The 21659-nt window shown below is 39.1% G+C and overlaps 1 protein-coding gene across 19 annotated transcripts in view; it reads left to right on the top strand.

Annotated features, from left to right (window-relative positions):
- The first annotated feature begins 5231 nt into the window (after positions 1–5231).
- Positions 5232–21659, top strand: part of LOC100668985 (zinc finger protein 658B) — a 29786-nt gene continuing 13358 nt past the window's right edge. The window contains exons 1-6 of one of the 19 annotated variants that reach the window (XM_064291086.1): positions 5233–5382; positions 6321–6412; positions 9860–9917; positions 11146–11359; positions 11747–11842; positions 15961–16002. In XM_064291086.1, coding sequence (XP_064147156.1) covers positions 11182–11359; positions 11747–11842; positions 15961–16002 — 316 coding nt within the window. In that variant the 5' untranslated portion in view covers positions 5233–5382; positions 6321–6412; positions 9860–9917; positions 11146–11181. Of the gene's footprint in view, positions 9918–11145; positions 11360–11746; positions 11843–15960; positions 16003–20080; positions 20133–21659 lie in introns of those variants that run through there. The other 18 variants (XM_064291085.1, XM_064291087.1, XM_064291083.1 and 15 more) reach the window with 18 other exon arrangements.

Genomic DNA, 21659 nt, shown 5'->3' with positions numbered 1-21659 from the left:
CAGTGGAATGAATCAGTGTTGTGTCTTCTGGTGGGAGCATTCCTGCCTTTGGACATATGACCTCTAGACCCACAGAGCATACAGTTGCAGGTACAGGAAGCAAACATTTTATGAGTCGGTCACTAGGGGTAATAGTGAATGGTGCCACTCCCATTTCTATCCCTTGATTCCTGGACTCATGAATCCTGGCTATGGGAGAAACAGCACCATATTGGACTCTGGTTTAGAGCATATACAGCCTCCTAGAGAATATTGCCCCAACCCTGCATGGTGTTACCACTTAGCTGACGTAATTAATTGCGTCTTTAGAAGGCCATTCCATCGTTTTATCAAGCAGCTGCATCAGGAATACAGGGAACATAGTAAGACCTGTGAATTCCATAAGTGTGGTCTTATTACCACACTTTACTTGCTATGAACTGAGTTCCTTGACTCAAGGCAATGCTGTGTGGATTATTATGACAGTGGACAAAGCATTCTGTAAGTCCATGGATGGTAGTTTTGGAAGAAGTATTATGTGCAGGGAAGGCAAATCCCTATCCAGAGTAAGTATCTATTCCAGTAAGAACAAAACGTTGCCCTTTCCGTGATGGAAGTGGTCCAATGTAATCAACCTGCCAGTAGGTTGCTGGCTGATCACCTCGAGAAATCGTGCCACATTGGGGACTCAGTGTTGGTTTCTGCTGCTGGCAAATTGGGCACTTAGCAGCAGCTGTAGCCTTGTTGGCCTTGGTGAGTGGAAGTCCATGTTGCTGAGCCATGCATAACCTCTATCCTTGCTACCATGGCCACTTTGTTCATGAGCCCATTGTGCAAAGATGTGAGTGACTGGGGAAAGAGGATGACCGGTTTCCACAGAACACATTGTCAGTTCCACTTTATTGTTAAAATCCTCCTCTGGCAAGGTGAGCATTCACATGAGACACAAATATCCTCACTTCTTTGGCCCATCCAGAGAGATCTATCCACATACCTCTTCCCCATACCTCCTTGTCTCCAATTTTCCAATCATGTACCTTCCAAGTCTCTGATCATCCAGCCAAACTATTGGCCACAGCCCATGAATCAGTATACAGTCACACATCTGGGCATTTCTCTTTCCAAGCAAAGTGAACAACCAGATGCACCACTGGATGTTCTGCCCATTGGAAGGATTTCCCTTCACCTCTGTCCTTAGAGAGGTCCTGGAAAGGGGCTGTAGTGCTGCCACTTTCCACTTTCAAGTGGTGCCTGCATATCACATGTAACCATCTGTAAACCAAGCACGAGTTTTCTCTTCCTCAGTCCAATAAGGAGCATCCCATAAAGCCATAGATGCAGATTGGGAGAAGGTAGGTAATGTTATAGGAGTGGAGCATTTTGGGCCACTTTCTCATGCAACTTACTTGTGCCTTCAGGTCCTGCTCGGGCATGATCTCATATATACCACTTCCATTTAATGATGGAGTGCTGCTGTGTGTGTCTGATTTACGGCTCTGTGAGTCAGCCAACATTCAGTTCATGCCACATGGTGACTTGGTGTCACATGGTTAAGTGTTCTGTCTCTACTAAGGCCCAGTAACACGCTAAAAGCTGTTTTTCAAAAGGAGAGTAGTTATCTGCAGAGGATGGCAGGGCTTTGCTCCAAAATCGTAAGGGTCTGTGCTGTGATTCACCAATAGGTGTTTGCCAGAGACTCCAGACAGCATCTGTATTTGCAGCTGGCACTTCAAGCACCAGGGGGTCAGCCAGATCATTTGATCCAAGTAGCAAAGCAGATGCACAGCAGCCTGAACCTGTTGTAGAGGCTTCTCTTCTGGGCCCACTCAAAACTAGCAAGTTTTCAAGTTGCTTGATAAATAGACCGTAGTAGCACACCCAAAAGAGGGAGGGACATGTTGCCTTCAAAATCCAGAGGCCCACCAAGCATTGTACCTTCTTTTTAGTTGTGGGAGGGGCCAGATGAAATCATATAATCCTTTTTTTTAGAAGGAATATCTTGACATGTCCCATGCCACTGGACCCCTAGAAATTTCACTGAGGTAGTAGGTGCCTGATTTTTCGTAATAATTTCCCACCCTCTAGCATGCAAATGTTTTACCAATAAGGCCAGAGTTACTGACAGTTCTTCCTTACCAGGTCCAATCATATATCATCATCAATATAATGGGACAGTGTGATGTCTTGTGTAAGGGAAAGGTGATAAGTTCCTTGTGGACCAAGTTATAACATAGGGCTGGAGAGCTGATATACCCTTGAGGTAGGACAGAGTCGGGTAGGGGGAGGCACCCAGGAAGTTGCAGAGGCAGTTTGGGAGCTGCCTTGAGAGCTTCACACCACCTCCAGGGTCCCTTTCTTTTGTTTGCCCATCTACTCCCATGCCCATTGTGTGTACACAGGCAGCACCCAGCCCAGAAGATACCAATCACCCACTGCATGCCCTGTCTGAGGCTCCTCCCATCACTTTCAGCACTCCTAGGCCTGGCTCCAGACTTTAGGACAGGGCTTGAGGTGGGTCTCAGGTGGGTGACAAACTTTTCCTGGGGAAGGAGCTGATTTTTTTTTTTTTTTAACATACATTAAAAAAAATGAGCCCTGGTGGTGCAGCGGTTAAGCATTTAGCAGCTAACCAGAAGGCCAGCAGTTCAGATCCACCAGCCACTCCTTGGAAACCCTATGGGGCAGTTCTACTCTGTCCTGTAGCATCACTGCGAGTCAAAATCGACTCAGACGGCAACAGATTTAGTTTTTTGATTTTTAATAAAATGTATGTTTTCCTGAATAAATGAGAAAAGTTCCTTGAAACATTTAAAACTTGAAAGTTATTTTATTTGAAAACTGTGTATAGGTCTTTACTTTCTTCTAGTCCTAAGAGGTTATTGAAACTTCTCTTTTTCACCACTGAGAAAGGGCATATCTGTCACACACTACATTCTGACGTTCTCTTATTCCTAGCCCTGCACTCTTACTGCATCAGGACCATTTTAAAAAGTATTTTAGCAATACATGTTAACATGGAGGCAGGGTTGTGCATTTCTAATTTTCTTCAAATCATTGACACACATTTTTATTCAAATGAAATTTGGAATAGGTCCTAAAGATAAGCAAACAAAAAATAAAAATTCCAAAAAGAAAACACATTAAAAACCTTTTAAAAAAACCAAAAACCCATTGCCATTGAGTCGATTCCGACTCATATCTTTACACACATTAAAAACCTTTTTACATTCTGATTGGAATTTTATCAAAAATATTTTACACTCCTTATCTAGGAAATAGGTATTTATTAAAGTTTTCTTCAGTGTCAAGAGAACAAAACTTATTTTCTAATTTGTTTTTGTTATTGTTGTTGTTAGGCGCCATCAAGTCAGTTCCAACTTAAAGCAACCCTATGTACAACAGAAAGAAACACTGCCTGGTCCTGCGCCATCCTCACAGTCTCGTTATGTTTGAGCCCATTGTTGCAGCCACTGTGTCAATCTGTCTCACTAAGGGTCTTTTTTTTCCCAGACCCTCTACTTTATGAAACATGATGTCCTTCTCCAGGACCTGATTCCTCCTGATAACATATCCAAAATACGAGAGATGAAGTCTTGCTATCCTTTGAAATTTCTTTTCATACCACATGAAAACAATTGATGTTATTGTGTCCTAACTAACCTAAAAAAAAAAAAAAAAAAAAATTTTTTTTTTTTAAGTTAGTCCTAATTTGTAAAAACGGAACAAAACAAAACCAGGTGTGTGCACACATTTTAAGAAAGGTCATCTCAAGGAAATGAAAGATTTCTATAACAACCATTTTCTTATTTTGAGTAGTATGTATTTTCATATATTACTTGTGTAATTTTAAACAACTAGCTTGTTTTGTTTTCCCTGAAGAGATAAACTAGTGGTCACAGATGTCAGCCTTTTGTTTTGTTTCGTTTTGTTTTTGGTTAACCATGGCTCTATTTTCTAGTATTTGTTACATTTTACAGCCTTATTCATATATTTATATATACTTTTACTTTTCTGGGCAACTTGGAGTTTAAAAGGCACACTTCTGGACAAACAGAACAGTCCTCCTTCATACCCTATGGTTTTTATTGTGTATTTAAAAAAAAAAATCAAATCTTCAGAATAGTAGAAAATAGTAAAATTAGCATCAGATACACATATTACACAGATTTAATCATTTTTAACATTTTTCCATAGTTGCTTTCTCTGATTTGTTAAACTATTTTACATTAAAAATACAGGTAGTGACTGACTTAGAATGGAGTTCTGTTCCAACGTCTCTGCTGTACTGTTGGTTCTGACATAAGTCACATACCTCTTTTTCTAGTTTTCATTTTTATTGTCTTTTACTATCATTATCTTTATAAATCCTATCTTTGAACATCTGAGAATAACATCAGCAAACTACACACTGCAACACTGTATGTACGTAGTACATTACTAACACTAAGATACAAAAAACAGACTGTTCTAAGTGCAGTTGTCTATCTCGAATTCATCTCATAGTTCCCAACTTTAAGATAGGGTTCCATTCCAGTGACTCTGCCATACGTCGGTTCTGACATGTGTAATGCCTCTTTTTTTTTTTTTTTTAATCAGTATTTTTAAAAATCTGATCTTTGTCTTTGAGGGTTGGAAACATGACATATAAATGTACAGATAACCTTGTATGTAGTGCATGTTACTAAAAATAATATGTACCAATAAAAGAAACAAACCCACGGTGGTAAGTGCGGTTTGTCTTAATACCTGGTAAGTTCGGGACTACCTGTACATAATTTCATAATTGTAAATGTTTTAGTGTGTAGATCTAAAATAGAAGAAAAATTTCCTACACTGTCCAAATATTATCATACTAACAAAAAACCCAACCCATTGCCATTGAGTCGGTAACGGTAATTTCCCTTAATGTTTCTAAGTTCCAGTCCATGTTCACGTTTCCCTATAATTAATGTCTCTTGTTTTTTGTAGTTTTCTCCAGCCAGGATGCCATTGAGAACCACACACTGCAGTGCGTTGTTATCTCCTAGAGTTAAAGTCTAGCCCAAAACTTGGGCATTTAAGGAGAAACTGGGCTAGAGGCGTCAGGGCCTACACTCACCTACCTTTTCTAACCTAAGGAAGCCAGAAACTAATTGAGGGCACACAAGGACAAGGAAGCCAAACACTTCAAAAAGCTTGTCCCGCGGGAACAGAGGCTCACGGGAAATGTAGTCTTCAACTCGCCTGGCTCGCCGCACAGCACTCTGGGAACGGGACTGCTGGGTTTCTTCTGCGCATGTGCAGACCCGGATCCGCCGCCTCAGGCCACGTTGCCTGACTTGAACCGGAGGGGATCTCTAAGCCTTCCGATCTACGCGGAACCCCAGGTTATACGGTTGGGGAGAGAGCGCTGGTGACCTGCTGGTACTGGTAAACCTGTGTCTGCGGGACGGGGAGAGATGGTCACGGGAACTCCCAGGCGGCTCACCCCTCTTCCCGAGCCCTTTGGGCTCCGGAGGCGCTGGTGGGACCGAGGCCGTCAGGAGAAGGTGCTTGGTGCGGCCGGGCGTGCAGGACGGTGTGCCTGCCCAGCCTGCAGCCGCATTGGAGAAAGGCCAATGCCGGTGTCGGGAGGGGCTTGTGCATTTATAAGGCCGACTGCGAATGTGCCTTAAACCGGGAGCAGTGAATATGCGGGGTCTGGGAGTTTTGAGACCAGAAGTAAACAAAAAACAAACCAGTTGCGATGGAGTGGACTCCGAATTGATGGCAACCCCATGTGTGTCAGAGTAGAACCGTGCTCCACAGGGTTTTCAGCGGCAAACTTTTCAGAAGTGGATTGCGAAGGCTTTCTTTCGAGGTACCTCTGGGTGGGCTGAACCTCCAATATTTTGGTTATAAGCCAAGTGGTTAACTGAGCCAGAAAAAAAAAAAGAAATATGTTTTTTTTTTTTTTCTGGAGACCAGGTAAATTCCAGCTCTGTCACCTGTAAGCAAGGGCTAGATAGTAACCTGGGTAAGAGGCCACTCGTTTGCAAATGAGGATATTAATTGTAACTGCTGCTATTCTGAGAAATAAATTGACATGATAAAACATTTTGTCAAGTGCCTGCAGTAATCACCATGTAAATGTAAGCGTTATCGACTAAGAGACACTTTGTTCCTTTCAGTTGGTATCTCATTTAATCCTCACAGCAATCCTATTTGTTATAAACCTGCCATTAAAAAAAAAAAAGTTCCAGAGGGTAAAATTATATATCACAGGTCACAAAAGAATGGGTGAGGGAACTAGAATGAAAATACCGTTTTGCTTCACTTCCAGTCTCCTGCTGTTCTTAATAGTCTACCTGTTTAAACCCCAGAGTTGCCACTTTCAGAGCACTAGCAGAGTGTCCTGGCCCAAATCCTCAGAGATATGATTGTCAAGGGAATATGGACAGAATCTCACCATGTGGTAAATATATTCTGGGATTTTGGGGGTTTCTCCAGAGCCGCGAGATCAGATTGAGGCTCTTGAATCTTCCTGCACTGTCCAGGCTCTCTGTCCTCAAAGGCACGTTCTGATACGCTAGTGCAGTGCTGTCCGATTGAAAGGTCATGTAAAGCACCAATGTAATTTATCAGCTTTTGACGTGTGGTTAGTTGCAGTTGAGTCAGCTCTGACTCATGGTGACCTTATGTATAACAGAATGAAATGTTGACCTGTCCTGTGCCATGTTTATGACCGCTGGAATGTTTGAGTCCGTTTTTTTGTGGCTATTGTGTTACTCTCACGAAGGGTTTCCCGTGTCTTCGCTGACCCTCTTTTTAAGTAAACATGTCGTCCCTTTCTAGTGATTTTTCTTTCCTAATGACCAAAGTAAGCAAGTGGAAGTTTTGCCATCCTTGCTTCTAAGGAGCAGTCTGATTGTACTTCTTCTGACTGATAGGTTTGTTCTTCTGGCAGTCCACGGTCACAGTATAGTCAATATTTTTCACCACCGGAAAGTGGGTGAAGTTAATTTTACTGATGTATTTTATTTAAGTCAGTACATCTAAAATATTATTTCAGCTTGTGGCCCTAGCTACATTTTAGGGGCTCAGTAGTTTCATGTGGCTGAGGGCTACAGTACTGAATGGCACAGTTCGACTGAATTCCAAAAGAGTTCAGGGTCTTAAACGAAGGTTTCAAATAAGATGAATTTGTTTCCGGGGTCCAGGTCACAGCCCCTGTGGAACAAAGCAGCTCTTTTATGGGGAGCCCCAGGGACAGAGCTCCCACCGGGTAGAATACCCTTTTGACATAGAATCCTCATGAAAGCTGCAGAGCAGAGATAGAAGAACCCAGGAAGGAGCAGGTCCTGATTTGGTTCACCAGAAGACATTCTGTTTTTATTCTAAATTTTATTTAATTGTGTTGTTGTTATTAAAAATATTCACAGCAAAACATACATCAGTTGAACAATTTCTACATGTACAATTCAGTGACACTGATTACATTCTCTGAGCTGTACAACCATTCTCACCCTCCTTTTCTGAGTTGTTCCTCCCTTGTTAACATAAACTCACTGCCCCTCAAGGTTCCTATCTAATCTTTTGAGTTGCTGTTTTCGATTTGGTCCCATAAAGATAGTTCTTAAAAGAGCATAATGCTGAAGGAAGACCTTTTTTGCTCCTTAAGCTACACTCTTTAAGGTGACTTCAGGGTATAACTTTGGTTTAAGGTTTAAAGATTATCTCAGAGCAGTAGTTTCTTGGGTTCATCCACCCTTCGTGGCTCCAGAAAGTCTAGCATACATGAGAATTTGAAATTTTGTTCAGCACTTTCCCCCCTTTGATCAGGTTCTTCTACAGAATCTTTGATCAAAATGTAGAGTGATGGTAGCTGGACACCATCCAGTTCTTCTCGTCTCATGGCAAAGGAGGTAGTTGTTCATGGAGGCAATTAGCCACACCTTCCATATGCTCCTCCTAGTCCTGACTCCCCGCTTCCTGTGTTGCTGCAGGTGAATAGAGACCAATTGTTGTGCCTTGGATGGCTGCTTGCAAGCTTTTAAGACCCCAGGCACTATGCAGTGAACTTGGAGGTAAAAGAGAAGCACGAAACATATTATTAGGCCAATTAACTGGAACGTCCCATGAAACCCCATAGCCGTAAACCTCCAAACCAAGGAACCAACTCTCATGAGGTATTTGGTTGTACATAAGCAGCCTCAGCAGCTACCCTTTTTTTGTCATTGTTGTAAATATAGCTATCACACAACTTTTGCCAATTCAACTTTTTGCAGGTATACAACTTGTTGATAGCAAGTGTGATAATCAGCTGTGCAGCCCTACCCTTCTTAATCAATGCAGTATTTCCATTACCGTTAACCCCTCTTTTCCTCCTCCCTTCCACCCCAGGAAACCACTAATAAACTTTGGTCCCTATACATTTGCCTTTCCTTGTCTTTGTATGTAAGTGAGGTCATGCGATATTTGTCCTTTTGTGATTGGTTTATTTCACTCAGCATAATGTCTTGAAACTGCCATCCATACCGTAGATGTATCAAGACTTCAATACCCCTACTGACTGAGTAGTGTTCCATTGTACGTATGTACCACATTTCGTTTATCGGTTCATCTGTTGCTGGGCATTTAGGTTGTTTCCACCTTTTGGCTATTGTGAATAGTGCTGTAGTGAACAATTCTGTACAAGTCTCTTTTTGAGTCTCTACTTTCAGATCTTTTGGGTATGTAGCTAGGAGTGGAAGTGCTGGGTCATATGGTAGCTCTATTCTTAGTTTTTTGGGGGAACCGCCACTTTGTTTTCCACAGCAGCTGTACCATTTTGCATTGCCGCCATCAATGGATAAGGGTTCCAGTTTCCCCACGCAGAAGCCATTCTTGATCCCCTTGCATAGTATGAGTCTGACTTGATGATGTTACTACATTCAGAAACCAGCACAGATTGTGTGGTAGTGGACACTGGACCAACTTGCAGAAGGTTGACCTGAGGTTAAGAGGGATGGGTGACTGTCAGGCAACACAGGAAAAGCCACTTCACTGGAGAGGTGGTAAGGGCATGATCTCCAGGGAAGGCAGAATCCGCCAGAGATGATGAAATCCTAAGCAGCCCCCATTGTCTTCCTTCTCTCTTTGGCTTCTGAGCTGCCCTCATACCACGTCCATCACCATATGTGGCATTTGGAGAGATCCTGGTGCTCCCTCTTTTCTGAGTATATAGAAGGATGAAATGATAGCACTGGAAGAGTTTCCTATGTTGGAAGCTGAGAAATATTGGGCTTCAGATGAATGACCTATAGAGTTCCCCAGGGCAGAGTTAGGAACAAAGCATAGTGCTTTTCGCTGACACAGGTGAATTTCCTAAGTATCTTATCGAAAGGTTGTTTTGAGGAAACTGCAACCAATTTAGAACAAAAAGGTAAAAAATACAGTCAGTACATAAAGTACCTCATCTATATTTCAGAGTTTCTGTTTTGTGGCTTCTGTAACTCAAGGTGTAAAGACAAACTTAATAGGAACTTGATGAACAGTCCGGCCTGAGTAGTTTTTCAACATTAGTTTTAATGAAGGTAGGGGGTTTCATCTTCAGTGTACCCAAATTTGTTTAACCTACCCTCTGTTTTTTTTTTTTTCTTTAATTGGAAGGGTATATAAGTTGCTAATACATCAGTAGAAAACAGTTTACCTTCGCCCATGGAAAATGCCAGGTTAAGTCCACATGATCATGTCTGAGATCCATGTGTTCTGGTGGTGCTACTTCTGTGTGGTACTTTTAGCCTCTACTCAAGGGTTAACGGGAAATCCTCCCATAGGAAGGCTTTTCCTCCCGCTGCTGTGATGAGATCCTGAAGCTGTCAGTGTAGCAGCTGTAAGACAGATCAGGTCTCTCCTGACCCCATTCCTCTTTCCTTCCTAGCTGAAGCTTCACAGTTTTCTACCCTCTTCTAGGAGAGCAGAAAATGAGTGTATCTCAGGTGAGTTTTCAATAAACCTCTTGTTTTACAAGGGCGATTATAAGGGATTATGGGTGGGTCTACCATTAATATGGAAAAGTGGAACTAGAAATGGCTCAGAACCGCTCAGAGAAAATACAGAAATACAGATCAATGGGAAGGCAAAGTTGGCACGTGGGCAGATGCAGTTCCTCTGATATTAACAGATTTACCAAACTGGAGCTGCAGATTTACTTTCGAGATTGTTTTTTGATATTTTAATATGTATGGTCTCTCAAATGATCTTTCGTACGTTTACTTCCTCCTGTATGTGCCCAAGGAGCTGTCTAATTGCCTCCGATGTCTTCAGTTACCACCTGAGTTACTGATGACCCTTAAATGATTGTCTTCATCCTGTCTTTCCCATCTGTACTCTTGAAATCATGCGTTTACTAGTTCAGGGACAGTTTCAGCTTTGTGTTGCAAAGGTAGCAACACAAGGAGATCTGTCTCACTAAAACTTCTAGCACAGTTTTGTCTTTTGTTTCCCAGTTATCATTTTAGGGCACCTGCATTTAACCAGTGTAGCTGCCCAGGAAAGTAGTTATCAAATCTGTCCCTGCTTCTGCCGTGTGAATTGGTCCCTACTCTTATATATGTTGCTCTTATTTCAGTGTAGGTGATGTTCTCTTACACCGGTCTTTTTGATTCCAACTGCCTGTTCAGCTAACTCTTCTAGAGATCGAGAAGATCTGTACATCTTTATATGTTTATTTATCTATAAATCTGATCAGGTGTAATACTTCGGGTGTTTATCTGTATGTCTTTCTTGGCTTCCATTATAGAAGTAATCTCCAAGAAGGATGTGAGCATCGTAGGGAATGCCAAGAAATATATTGGGATGTGGGAAAGATCGTAGGAAGACTATTTACATTTAATTTTTCATCTTAAGGAAATCTATAATTCATAAATATAAATAAATAAATTATGGTATGTTAAAAGCATCTTTAAATAATTGAGTAACTCCAAAGTTTAAGAAAAAATTAGGGGTATAATAAGAAAAAAAAAAAAGACCCATTGCCGTCGAGTTGATTCTGACTCATAGCAATCCTGCAGGAAAGAGTAGAACTGTCCTATAGGATTTCCAAGGAGCAGCTAGTGGATTCAGGCTGTTGACCTTTTGGTTAGCAGCCAAGCTCTTAACCAGTGTGCCACCAGGGCTCCAGGGCCATAGTAGGCATCCTTTATAACATTTTGTTTTAAACTTCAGCAGTAAACATGATACAAGTTTCCAAAAGCATTTTCCATGTCACCTGATTCTGGACTCCTCAGATTGATCAGAGATGTGCTGTTACAGGCTTCAGTGTCATTCAAGGACGTGGCTGTGGAGCTGACCCAGGAGGAGTGGCAGCACATGGGCCCCGTTCAGAGGACCCTGTACAGAGACGTGATGCTGGAGAACTACAGCCACCTCGTCTCAGTGGGTGAGCAGACCTCACCATGTGACTCCATCTAGAATGCATTTCCTTTTTTTTAAGTTGTTAAAACACTTGAACCACTTTATAGAGGTTAATGTTGTTCGGGCTTTTGATTAAGAGGTCTAAGGTCATTGAAATCTTTAGAGCAACAGAAGCAATGATTCTGTTGTTACCTTCCCATTGAAAACTTCAAGCCAGTACCTTTATTGTGTTGCTTCTGCTGCTATATCTTTCTCCACCTGCAAAACCCAAAATCTCCATGGATCTGGTCTATATGTGTGTATATACATATATATACATATATATATATATGTGTATATATATATATGTAAAAATATATATATAAAAATATATATATATATGTATATATCCTCAGTTGTTCCTTGTTTACAGGGTATTGCCTTACCAAACCCGAGGTGATCTTTCAGTTGGAGCAGGGAGAAGACCCCTGGTCCTCAGAGGAAAAATTTCCAAACCAGAGCCACCCAGGTGAGTTTCTGCGCGTGGCAGAAGGAAACATGGGGTGGTTAGACCTTAGGGGGGAACAACATTGAAAAGTTCTTATTTTTTTTTAAGAGCTTTATTAATAGAATTCTCATACTGTACAATTCATCCATTTGAAGTGTATAATTCAGTGGTTTTTAGTATATTCACAGATGTGTGCAGCCATCACCACAGTCAATTTTAGAATATTTTCATTACCTCAAAAAGAAACCCTATATCCTTTAGCTATTACCGCCCACCCACCTTAGGCCCCCATTACCCCCAGCCTTAACTCTGTAGATTTACCTATTCTGGAAATACATAAAAATATGAAATATAAATGGAACCATATGATACGTGATCTTTTATGACTGGCTTCTTTCATGTGGCATACTGTTCACAAGGTTCATCTTGTAGCATGTTCTTCATTCCTTTTTATGGCCAAATAATATTCTATTACATGGATATATACATTTGTTTATTATTTATCCATTCATCAGTTGATAGACATGTGGCATTCCACCTTTTGGCTATTGTGAATAACGCTGTTGGAATTGACTTGATGGCGACAGGTTTGGTTTTTGTTTTTTTTTAATACATTCATGTGCAAGTTTTTGTATGGATATGTGTTTTCGTTTCTGTTGAGTGTATACCTACAAGTGAAATTGCTGGGTCACGTAACTCTGTTTATCCATTTGAGGAACTGCCAGACCATTTTTCAAGCTAACTGTACCATTTTACGGTTGAACCTGTGAGAGCCGGTTATCAGTGGAACTGCCTTGTTTTTCAAGTTTTCTGCCTGTGACAGGGTGCAGTCTTACCACTTTTGTATCACTTGGTTTAGTGGAAAATATTTGCGTTTTCTTTCTCTGACAGGTTTGTGCCTTACACAGATTCTGGCTTTCTCAGGCTTGACTGTGCATTCTTACTAGCAGCGTATCAGTGTTCTGATTTCTCCATGTCCTTGCCAGTACTTGTTATTGTCTGACTCTTCGACTCATCGTTGTGGTTTTGATTTCCCTGATGACGACCCTGAACATCATCTCATGTGCCTTTTGGCCTTTTCCTAAACTAATAGACATTTCCGGGAATTTCAAAAAGTTAATAATTTTCAGTATAATTCCTAGAACAAAATAGTGAAGTCGTTTTAGTTATTGGAAGTTAAAACATACTTACTGAAATTTTCTTTTTTTTTTTTTTTTTTTGTGGAGCCCTATAAACAGCATAACTGTATTAGTTTCCTAGGACTGCCGTAACAGAGCCACAAACTGGGTGCCTTAAAACAACAGAAATTGATTCTGCCACAATTCTGGAAGCTAGAAGTCTGAAGTTGAGGTGTGGGCGGGCCATACTCTCTCTGAGTGCCCTAGGGGAGGAATCCTTCCTTCCCTCATTCAGCCTTAGGTGGCTCCAGGTGGTCCTTGGCTCACAGATGCGTCACTCTAGCCTCTGTCTCCGCTGGCTCACGTGTTCTTCCCTATGTGTTTCTCTGTGTCTCTTCTCCACGCCAGTCAGATTAGGTTAGGGCCCACCTACTCCAGTGTGACCTCATGTGAATTTCACTAATTACATCTGCAAAGACCCTGTTTTCAAGCAAGGTCACATTCTTAGGTATGGACAGTTAGGACTTCAACATATGTTTTTGGGGGACATAGTTCAACCCATAACAGTAACATAAATACTGACATAATTTTGATCAAACGTCTGCCAATCACTAACTGTAAATAATTGCATTGATTGTTAAGAAAGATAGACCTAACTAAATAACCTAGAAAAATTGTGGTAAAAAGAATGGTAAAGTTATGTCAAAAATAAAACAGTTTAGGGTTTCCTGTTTTATTAATCAGGTTTGAATTTAGGCAATGAATATGCTAAATGACGACACTGTAGTTAAAGAGCACTATTTAAAGTAAGCATATAAGCCTTTTGAATGACCTCATCAAATAACCTGATGTCAGTGTTCCTTAAACAAAGAATACCTCAGCTCTAAGAAGTTAAGATATATTAGAATTAAAAAGTTGTACTACATCTCATCTGATTAAATAGTAATAAATAGTACCAAAAACTCATTGCCTTCGAGTTGATTCTGACTTATAGCAACCCTATAAGACAGAGTAGAACTGCCCCACAGGGTTTCCAGCAGGGCTGTAAATGTTTACGGAAGCAGATTGCCACATCTTTTCCTGAAATAATAGGTACATTTGACATTAAATAAGACCTATTGAGAATATAAATGACATTTATATTAACTTGAACCATACATTTGTGCATGTATATGTTTAAAGCAAAGAACAAGCGTTTCAGGTTCCCATGAAATAACTGTGAGATCATGAAAGCATACTAGTCTCAGAAGAAAACTCTAATAAATCTTGGAAATCAATTATCATAAAAAATATTCCAAACTTAGTTTGATAAATCTAGCAATCAGTGATAAACAAGAAAGTCCCCATGGAAATGTAAAAAAAATTGTCTTTTAGACAATGTATGAGAAACAAAATCAAATCCAGAATTGCACAATATTTAGAACATAATGTAACTGTGTATTAGAAACCTTAGGATATAGCTAAATTAATGGACACAGGTAAATTTGTAGTCTCTTGTTTATATTGATGAACTAAGCAAGAGCAAGACCAAAAATATAGTCAGTAAAACAGGAACATTTAATAAAAATTAGAAATTAACGTACTAGAAAATAGAAATGGTAGACTATTTCTTAGAATAAAAAGCAATAAAATGGATGAAACTTTAACCAACCCTAACGAAGACAAAAGAGAGGAAGCATCTATTTAAAAGAAGATGGGGATATATTAGTATAGATTTAATATAATACCAAAAAAATCTCTCATTCATAGACAACAATTTGGGAAGACTTGTTCTACTGGATATCAAGGCTTCATGTAAAGCTCTAAGTAATCAAATAATATGGTGCTGAGGGTGGGAAAAATAGATCAATGAAACAGAATAAAGTGTTTGATGAAGAATGTTCTCTTTATAGACAATTGGTTTTTGATTGACAGAATACTGCAGAACCGTGGGCAAAGGAACCTGACCTATCCATATGGGCCAAAACAAAAAATCTTTTTGAGTGGCTTAAAGAACTAATTATTAAATCTACATTGGAAATATTCTAGAAGATGATATAGGAAAATAGGTTCATGACTCTGCTTAGGGAAGTTTTTAATAAGATTTAAAAAGCACTAAACAGGGACAAAAAAAAATAAATAAATTCGTTGCCATCAAGTTGATTCTGGCTCATAGTGACCCTATAGGACAGCATAGAACTGCCCCATACGTTTTCCAAGGAGTGCCTGTCGGATTCGAACTGCCATTTTGGTTAGCAGCCATAGCTCTTAACCATTACGCCACCAGGACGAGATGAAGTACTTGTGCTTCTCTCTCTTCTTTCCAGGCTACAGATAAATATGTATTTTCACATACATGTATGTATACGTATGTGCATATGTATGTATATATGTACCAAACCAAAACCCATTGCTGTCGAGTTGATTCTTACTCATAGGAACCCCACTGGACAAAGCAGAACTGCCCCGTAGGCTTTCTAAGGCTGTAATCTTTACGGAAGCAGACGGCCACAACTTTCTCCCATGGAGTGGCCGGTGGGTTCAAACTACTGCCTTGAATCCAAGCTCTTAACCACTGCACCACCAGGGCTCCTAACTTAAAAAACAACTTACGTGCGCATATATAACAAACTGAAGATTCTGAAAGGTAGAAAAAGAAGGCAGACAAGTTAGGGACTTGGGACCTGAGGAAGTACAAAGTGGACTATGTCAAGGTAGAACTTGATTTCCCACCCCTACCTGCTGCCGTGAAGTCGATTCCAACTTAGAGCGACCCTATAGGATGGAGTAGAGCTGCCCTGTGGGGTTTTGGTCGGCAGCTGAGCTGTTGAGCGCTGCACCACCAGAGCTCCGACCCACCCAGTACTAATGCAGCAGCCTTTGTCTCCAGGTCCTGGGGAGTCAGCAGAAGTTACGTGGAGAACCAGGACTTCCTTCCCCACTTGACAGTAGTGATGCGTCTGTTGATACGATCTCAGGGAAATCGTGCTAAAACTGAACATGAATTATGATAAAGTTCAATTTATTCATTTTCTCTTATAGATTATGCTTTTGGTGTCCTGTCTAGAAACTTCCAAACACAAGGTAACACAGATTGATTCCTATATTTTCTTTTAGAAGTTTTATAGTTTCATGTCTTAAACTTAGTTTTTTTTGGTAATTTTCATAGAAACTATGAGGTGTATTCAAGTTCTTTTTTTTTTGTAAAAGAAAGTCCAATAATTCCAGCATCATTTATTTTCCCCATTGAATAGCATTTACACCTTTGTCCAAAAGTGGTTGACTGTATTTGTGTGAGTTTATTTCTGGCCTTTCTGTTCTTTTTTTTGGTCTACATGTCGCTTCTTCTTCAAATACTACATTGTCTCAATTACTGTAGATTTATATTAAATCATGAAATCAGGTAGCATGAATCCTTCAGTTTTCTTCTTCTGTATGAGCTTCGTGATATTTACGAAAAAACATGCAGTCATTTCATTTGGGATTACCTTGAATCTATAAATTAAATTGGAAGAATTGACTTCTCAGCAGAACAGAATCATCCACTCCATAAAAACAATATGCCTCTCCATTTATTTAGGATTTCTTTGACTTTTTTCACCAGTGTTTTGTAGTTTTCAGCATCTGAATGCTAAGTTTTTGTCTGCTTTTTCTTGTTTGTTTTGTTTGTCTAATTTCAAATTTTATTTGATCACTGTTGGCGCATAGCTGCGGCCGGGGTGGCTCAGTGGTTAAGCATTTGGCTGCTAACCCAAAGGTCAGCAATTCAAATCCATCAGCCAGTCGCTCCTTGAAAACCTTATGGGGCAGTTCTACTTGGTCCTATAGGGTCGCTCTGAGTTGGAATCGACTTAATGGCAACTGGTTTGATTTGGTTTTTTTTTCGGTACGTAGCTATATGATTTACTTTTGTAGGTTGACCTTGCATTCTACCTTTGCTGGAAGCACTAATCCAGAGAGGTTTATTGTAGATATTTTTGGAGACTTTCTGTATAGACTTCACATCTTTCATTTTTATCCTTGCCTTATTTCAATGACTGCAACTTCTAGTATGATCTTGAGTAGAAGTGATGAGAGAGGAGGCCCTTCTCTTTTTCCAGATCTTAGGAGAAGAGTATTCAGTCTCAAACCCTTAAGTACAATGTTAGCTGTAGGTTTTTTTGTAGAGGGCCTTTATTAAGTTAAAGGATTTTGAAAAATTTTGTCAAATATTTTATGCATCAATTGATGTGATTATGTGGTTTTAATTCTTTATACTGTTAATATGGTATGTTACATTGATTTTTTAGTGTTGCAAGACTTTTGCAGTCCTCACATGAACCTCACTTGCTCATAATGTATTTTTTTAATATGTACATATTGCTGTATTCTTTTTGCTTTTTTTTTTAGGACTTTTGTGTGTATCATAGGGGATACTGGTCTGTAGTTTTCTTTTCTAGAATTTTCTTTGTCTCATTTTGTTTTGAAGGTAATGCAGGTCTCATAAAATTATTTGGGACATGTTCCCTCATCTTGCGGTTTCTGGAAGGGATTATGTAGAATAGGTGTTATTTTTTCTTTATATCTTCAGTGGAATTCACTAATGAAACCTTCTGGGCATAGAGCTGTTTTTTCAGAATGTTTTGACTACATATTTCTTGTTTTAATATAGCTGTGTATTCAGGTTATCTATTTTGTCTTGAGTAGTTTTATTATTTTTTTGAAGTCTATTGTGCCGGTAGTTATGTTCCAGCTTGCATTGCTAATACTGGTAATTTGTGTTTTCTTTTTCTTTCCTCCGTTGGTTTTAATCATTTAAAATTTTTATTTTCAGAGAACTCAGCTTTGGTTTGATTGATTTTTCTCTCTGTAGTTTCCTGTTTTCAGTTGCATTGTTTTCTGCTATAATTTTATTATCTCCTCCTTTCTGCCTGCTTTGGATTTAATATCCTCTCTTTGTCAAGGTACTTTTTTTTAATATATACATTTCATGGTGTTTAAGGTGAAAGTTTACACAGCAAATTAAGTTCTCATTTAACAATTTCTAAACAATTATTCAGTGGTATTGGTTACATTTTTCATACTATGTCATTATTCTCATTCATTTCATTCTGGTTGTACCATTTTCAGTATTCTAGTTTCCTGCCACCTTACCTTCTCGTCTTCATTTTAGAGTAACTTTGACTATTACTCGCAGGTGATATTCTTTATTTTATGAGCCAATCTGTTATTCAGCTAAAAGGGGACCTCAAGGGGTAATTTCAGTTTAAGGTTTAAAGCATTACCTCAGGGTGATAGTCTCAGGGAGTCCTCTAGTCTCAAACAGTTCCATAAGAGTGGACTTACTAAGAATTTGAATTCTGCTCCACATTTCTTTCCCGTTCTGTAGGATCCATCTGTTGTGGCCCTGATCAGAACTGTCAGTAATGGTAGCCAAGCGCCATCTAATTTTTTTGGTCTCAGGGTAGATGAGGCCATGGTTAGTGTAGACTATGAGTCTTGAAGACTACTTTCTTCTCTGAGTCTTTGGCTTCCATCTTTCTCTTGTTCCAGATGAGTAGAGACAAATAGTTACATCTTAGAAGGCTGCTCGCAAGCTTTTAAGATCCCAGACACTACTCACTACGTTGAGATGTAGAACTTATACTTTACGAACAATATTATGCCAAATTCGTGAATTGTTCCATAAGACTATGGTCCTAAACTTTTAAACCTGGAAAAGCAATCTTGGAAGGTACTTGATTATATCTAAAAAGTATCTTTACCTGTGTCCCCTGGGTGGTTTATTATGTATATGTACATACATGCATGTACACACATACCTATATGTACCAATGCCTTTAGGTACTTCTGTCTGTGCATACATACATAGGTACCCACATATTCATATACTTGTATGCCTGTATACATATTTGTGTAACCACACACATATTTTATTTTGTTGTTGGCATTGTTGCAAAATTATATTTGTGACATCCTTTACCAAAGACATTTTTCTCTTGTGCATTTCTTAGTGACGTTGTTTACTTTGATCAAGCATGTACACTTTACCCACGTTTGATACTACCTTTCCCATCACCAAAAATAACAAGTGCCTACTGTCTCAATAGTACTTCTCCCTTGCCTCCCCCCACCATTCCTGGTAACCACTAAAGAGCTTTGGTCTCTGTGTATATATCTATTCTTGTCTTATAAAAGTGAGATCATATAATACTTGTCCTTTTGTGATTGACTTATTTCACTCAGCATAGTGTCCTACAGATTCATCCATATTATGTTTATTCTTTATATGGTCATGTACTCTTTGATTGTGTTACATGTACATTTTGTTTATCCATTCATCGTGAATGGGCACTTAGGTTATTTCCATCTTTTTGCTGTTGTGAGTAGTGCTGTGATGAGCATAGGTATGCATATGTCTATTCATGTCACTGCTATTAGACCACTAGGGTATACCTAGGAATGGGATTGCTGGATCATAAGGTATTCCCATTTCTAGCTTTTTGAGGAAACCCAGTGCTGTCAAGTCGATTCCGACTCATAGCAACCCTATGAGGAAGCACCGTATAATTTTCCATAGTGGCTATATGTCAGGGTTCTTAAAGTAGATGCTTAGATAACTGATTGGATTCCTTTCTTGTTTTCTGATATAAATGTTTTAGGTTATAAATTTATCTCTAAGCACTACTTTAGTGTCTTCCCTCAAATTTCTATGTATATATATTTTTTTTATTTTCACTTCAAAATATCTTTCATTTTCTGTGGCACTTCCTCTTTGACCCATGGAAGTTTGTTGACTTCCAAGTATTTTTTAATTCTCCAGATAACCCTGTGTTACAGATTTCTAGTATAATTTGGCTGTGGCTTAAGCTCATACTTGGTATGATTTCTGTCCTTTTGTATTTGTGAAGGTTTGTCTTAGAGCCCAGAATGTGGCCTGTCTAGATGGATGTTTCATGTGCATTTGGGAAGAATGTGAAATCTACTGTTGTTGAATGAATTGAGTCCTTGAGTTTGGGAATTTTGATAATCACCAGTGCTAGCTGTAATATTAGGCCTACCATGTATTCATGCCTCTCCTCAGGGGTCTGTGCTTTTTTTTTTCTTCTTACTTTCCTTCCACTAACTGCTGTGAGTTGCCATTATTGCCCTATAGTAACAGATTTTGTTTTTGCCCTTGCAGATAAAGACTTTTGTTCCCAAATATAGAGAGATATGGTTCCCGGCGAAATTTTGTAAGTGCTGCTGTTACCATCCCCAGCATGTCCTATGAATGAAATATCCTCAGAATTCTTCATGGTCTTTTATGTGAGCTCCTGGTTTGACTCACGGAGGGAAATTTTGTAGTAGTGTGCAGACCTCTTATCTGCTGCCTGTAGGGGCTTTGTACTCTCATACAGTTCCACCCTTGGCTGTTAACAATTCATTAATATGTTTAGTTGTCTCTTCTTTCCAGCTTATATTGGATTTGTAGCATCTGTCCTATGTAAACAAATACTCAGGCCCTGTCTTGCCTGGCAGGCATCTGTCTCTCGCCATATTTTTGGTTACTTGGTTACCCTGCAACCTCAGTTTTCTATTGAGTTCATGAAAAGTTTTTGATAATGCAGTTTTCCAGCTTTGTTCTTGTAAGGTTAAAAGAAATGTTATTTCTAGCTCTTTACATACCTGAGCTTAAACTGAAAGGGAAGTGGTCATTTTAGAACTAAAAAAATATCTGAAATGAACAATTTATTGAATGGGTTTAAGAATTGATTGAACATAGTGGAACACAAAAATATTGAGCTGGAATAGTGGACTACCAGAAACATAGCAAGAAGAAGGCAAGGAAAAATAATTACATAATTTTAGTGGGTCATGGTACAAAACATTTCTGTTATATATCATTGAAGTCCCCAGTGGAAAGAAAAAAGAAAGGTCGGAAACAATATTCAAAGAGATTTTACAAAATTTAGAAAAGACATCAAACTGGAGATTCCAGAAGTTCTGCAAAACCCATAGGGGACAAAGAAAACACACATCAGCACATTAAAAGTAAAACTGCTGAAACCAACGTCAGAGGTAAAATGTTGAAAGCAGCCCATGAGAAAAGACACCTTAGAACACCTTGCAAAAATAAATCTGACAACTGACATCTCAGTAGAAACATTGAAAGTCAGAAGAGAATGGAATGATCTATTTTTATAGTACTGAAGGAAAATAATTGCCAGCAAAATTATCCTTCACAACTAAAACTGAAATTAAATTATTTGGGATGGTAAAAAATGAAATGAGTTTATTGGCAACAGTCCTGAACTAAAAGGAAAACTTAAGAGAGTTCTTCAAGCAGAAGGAAAATATCCATGATAGCAATATAAAAATACAGAAGGAATAAAGATAATAGGGAATGACGCACAAAGGAAAGGGTAAAATTGTGGGTAAAAATAACTTAATATTTATCCTGCAAAACAATAATTTTGAAGTCTTAAGAACTTTAAAATATACACATAAGCAAAGTACATGAGAACACAAAATGCAGTTTAGAAGTAGAGTTAAAAGACTCCAAGACACTATCAGTAAAAGGGAAAGTAATAAAAGTAATGGTTTACTGTAATTCAGTGATTTATGACTTACTCTCTTGAATGTCCAATGAAAGGTTAAAAAAAAAAAAGGAATACCCAACTAAAAACTACCAGCCAGAAAAATTCAGATTGAAAAAGAAGTTTGACTATATTAAAAGTGGCAAGAAAGGAAGAAAAAAGAACACGAAACAGTGTAATTGG

The sequence above is a fragment of the Loxodonta africana genome, chromosome 9 (assembly GCF_030014295.1).
Source record: "Loxodonta africana isolate mLoxAfr1 chromosome 9, mLoxAfr1.hap2, whole genome shotgun sequence".
Classification (NCBI taxonomy): Eukaryota; Metazoa; Chordata; class Mammalia; order Proboscidea; family Elephantidae; genus Loxodonta; species Loxodonta africana.
This window is presented reverse-complemented; position numbering and strand designations above follow the sequence as displayed.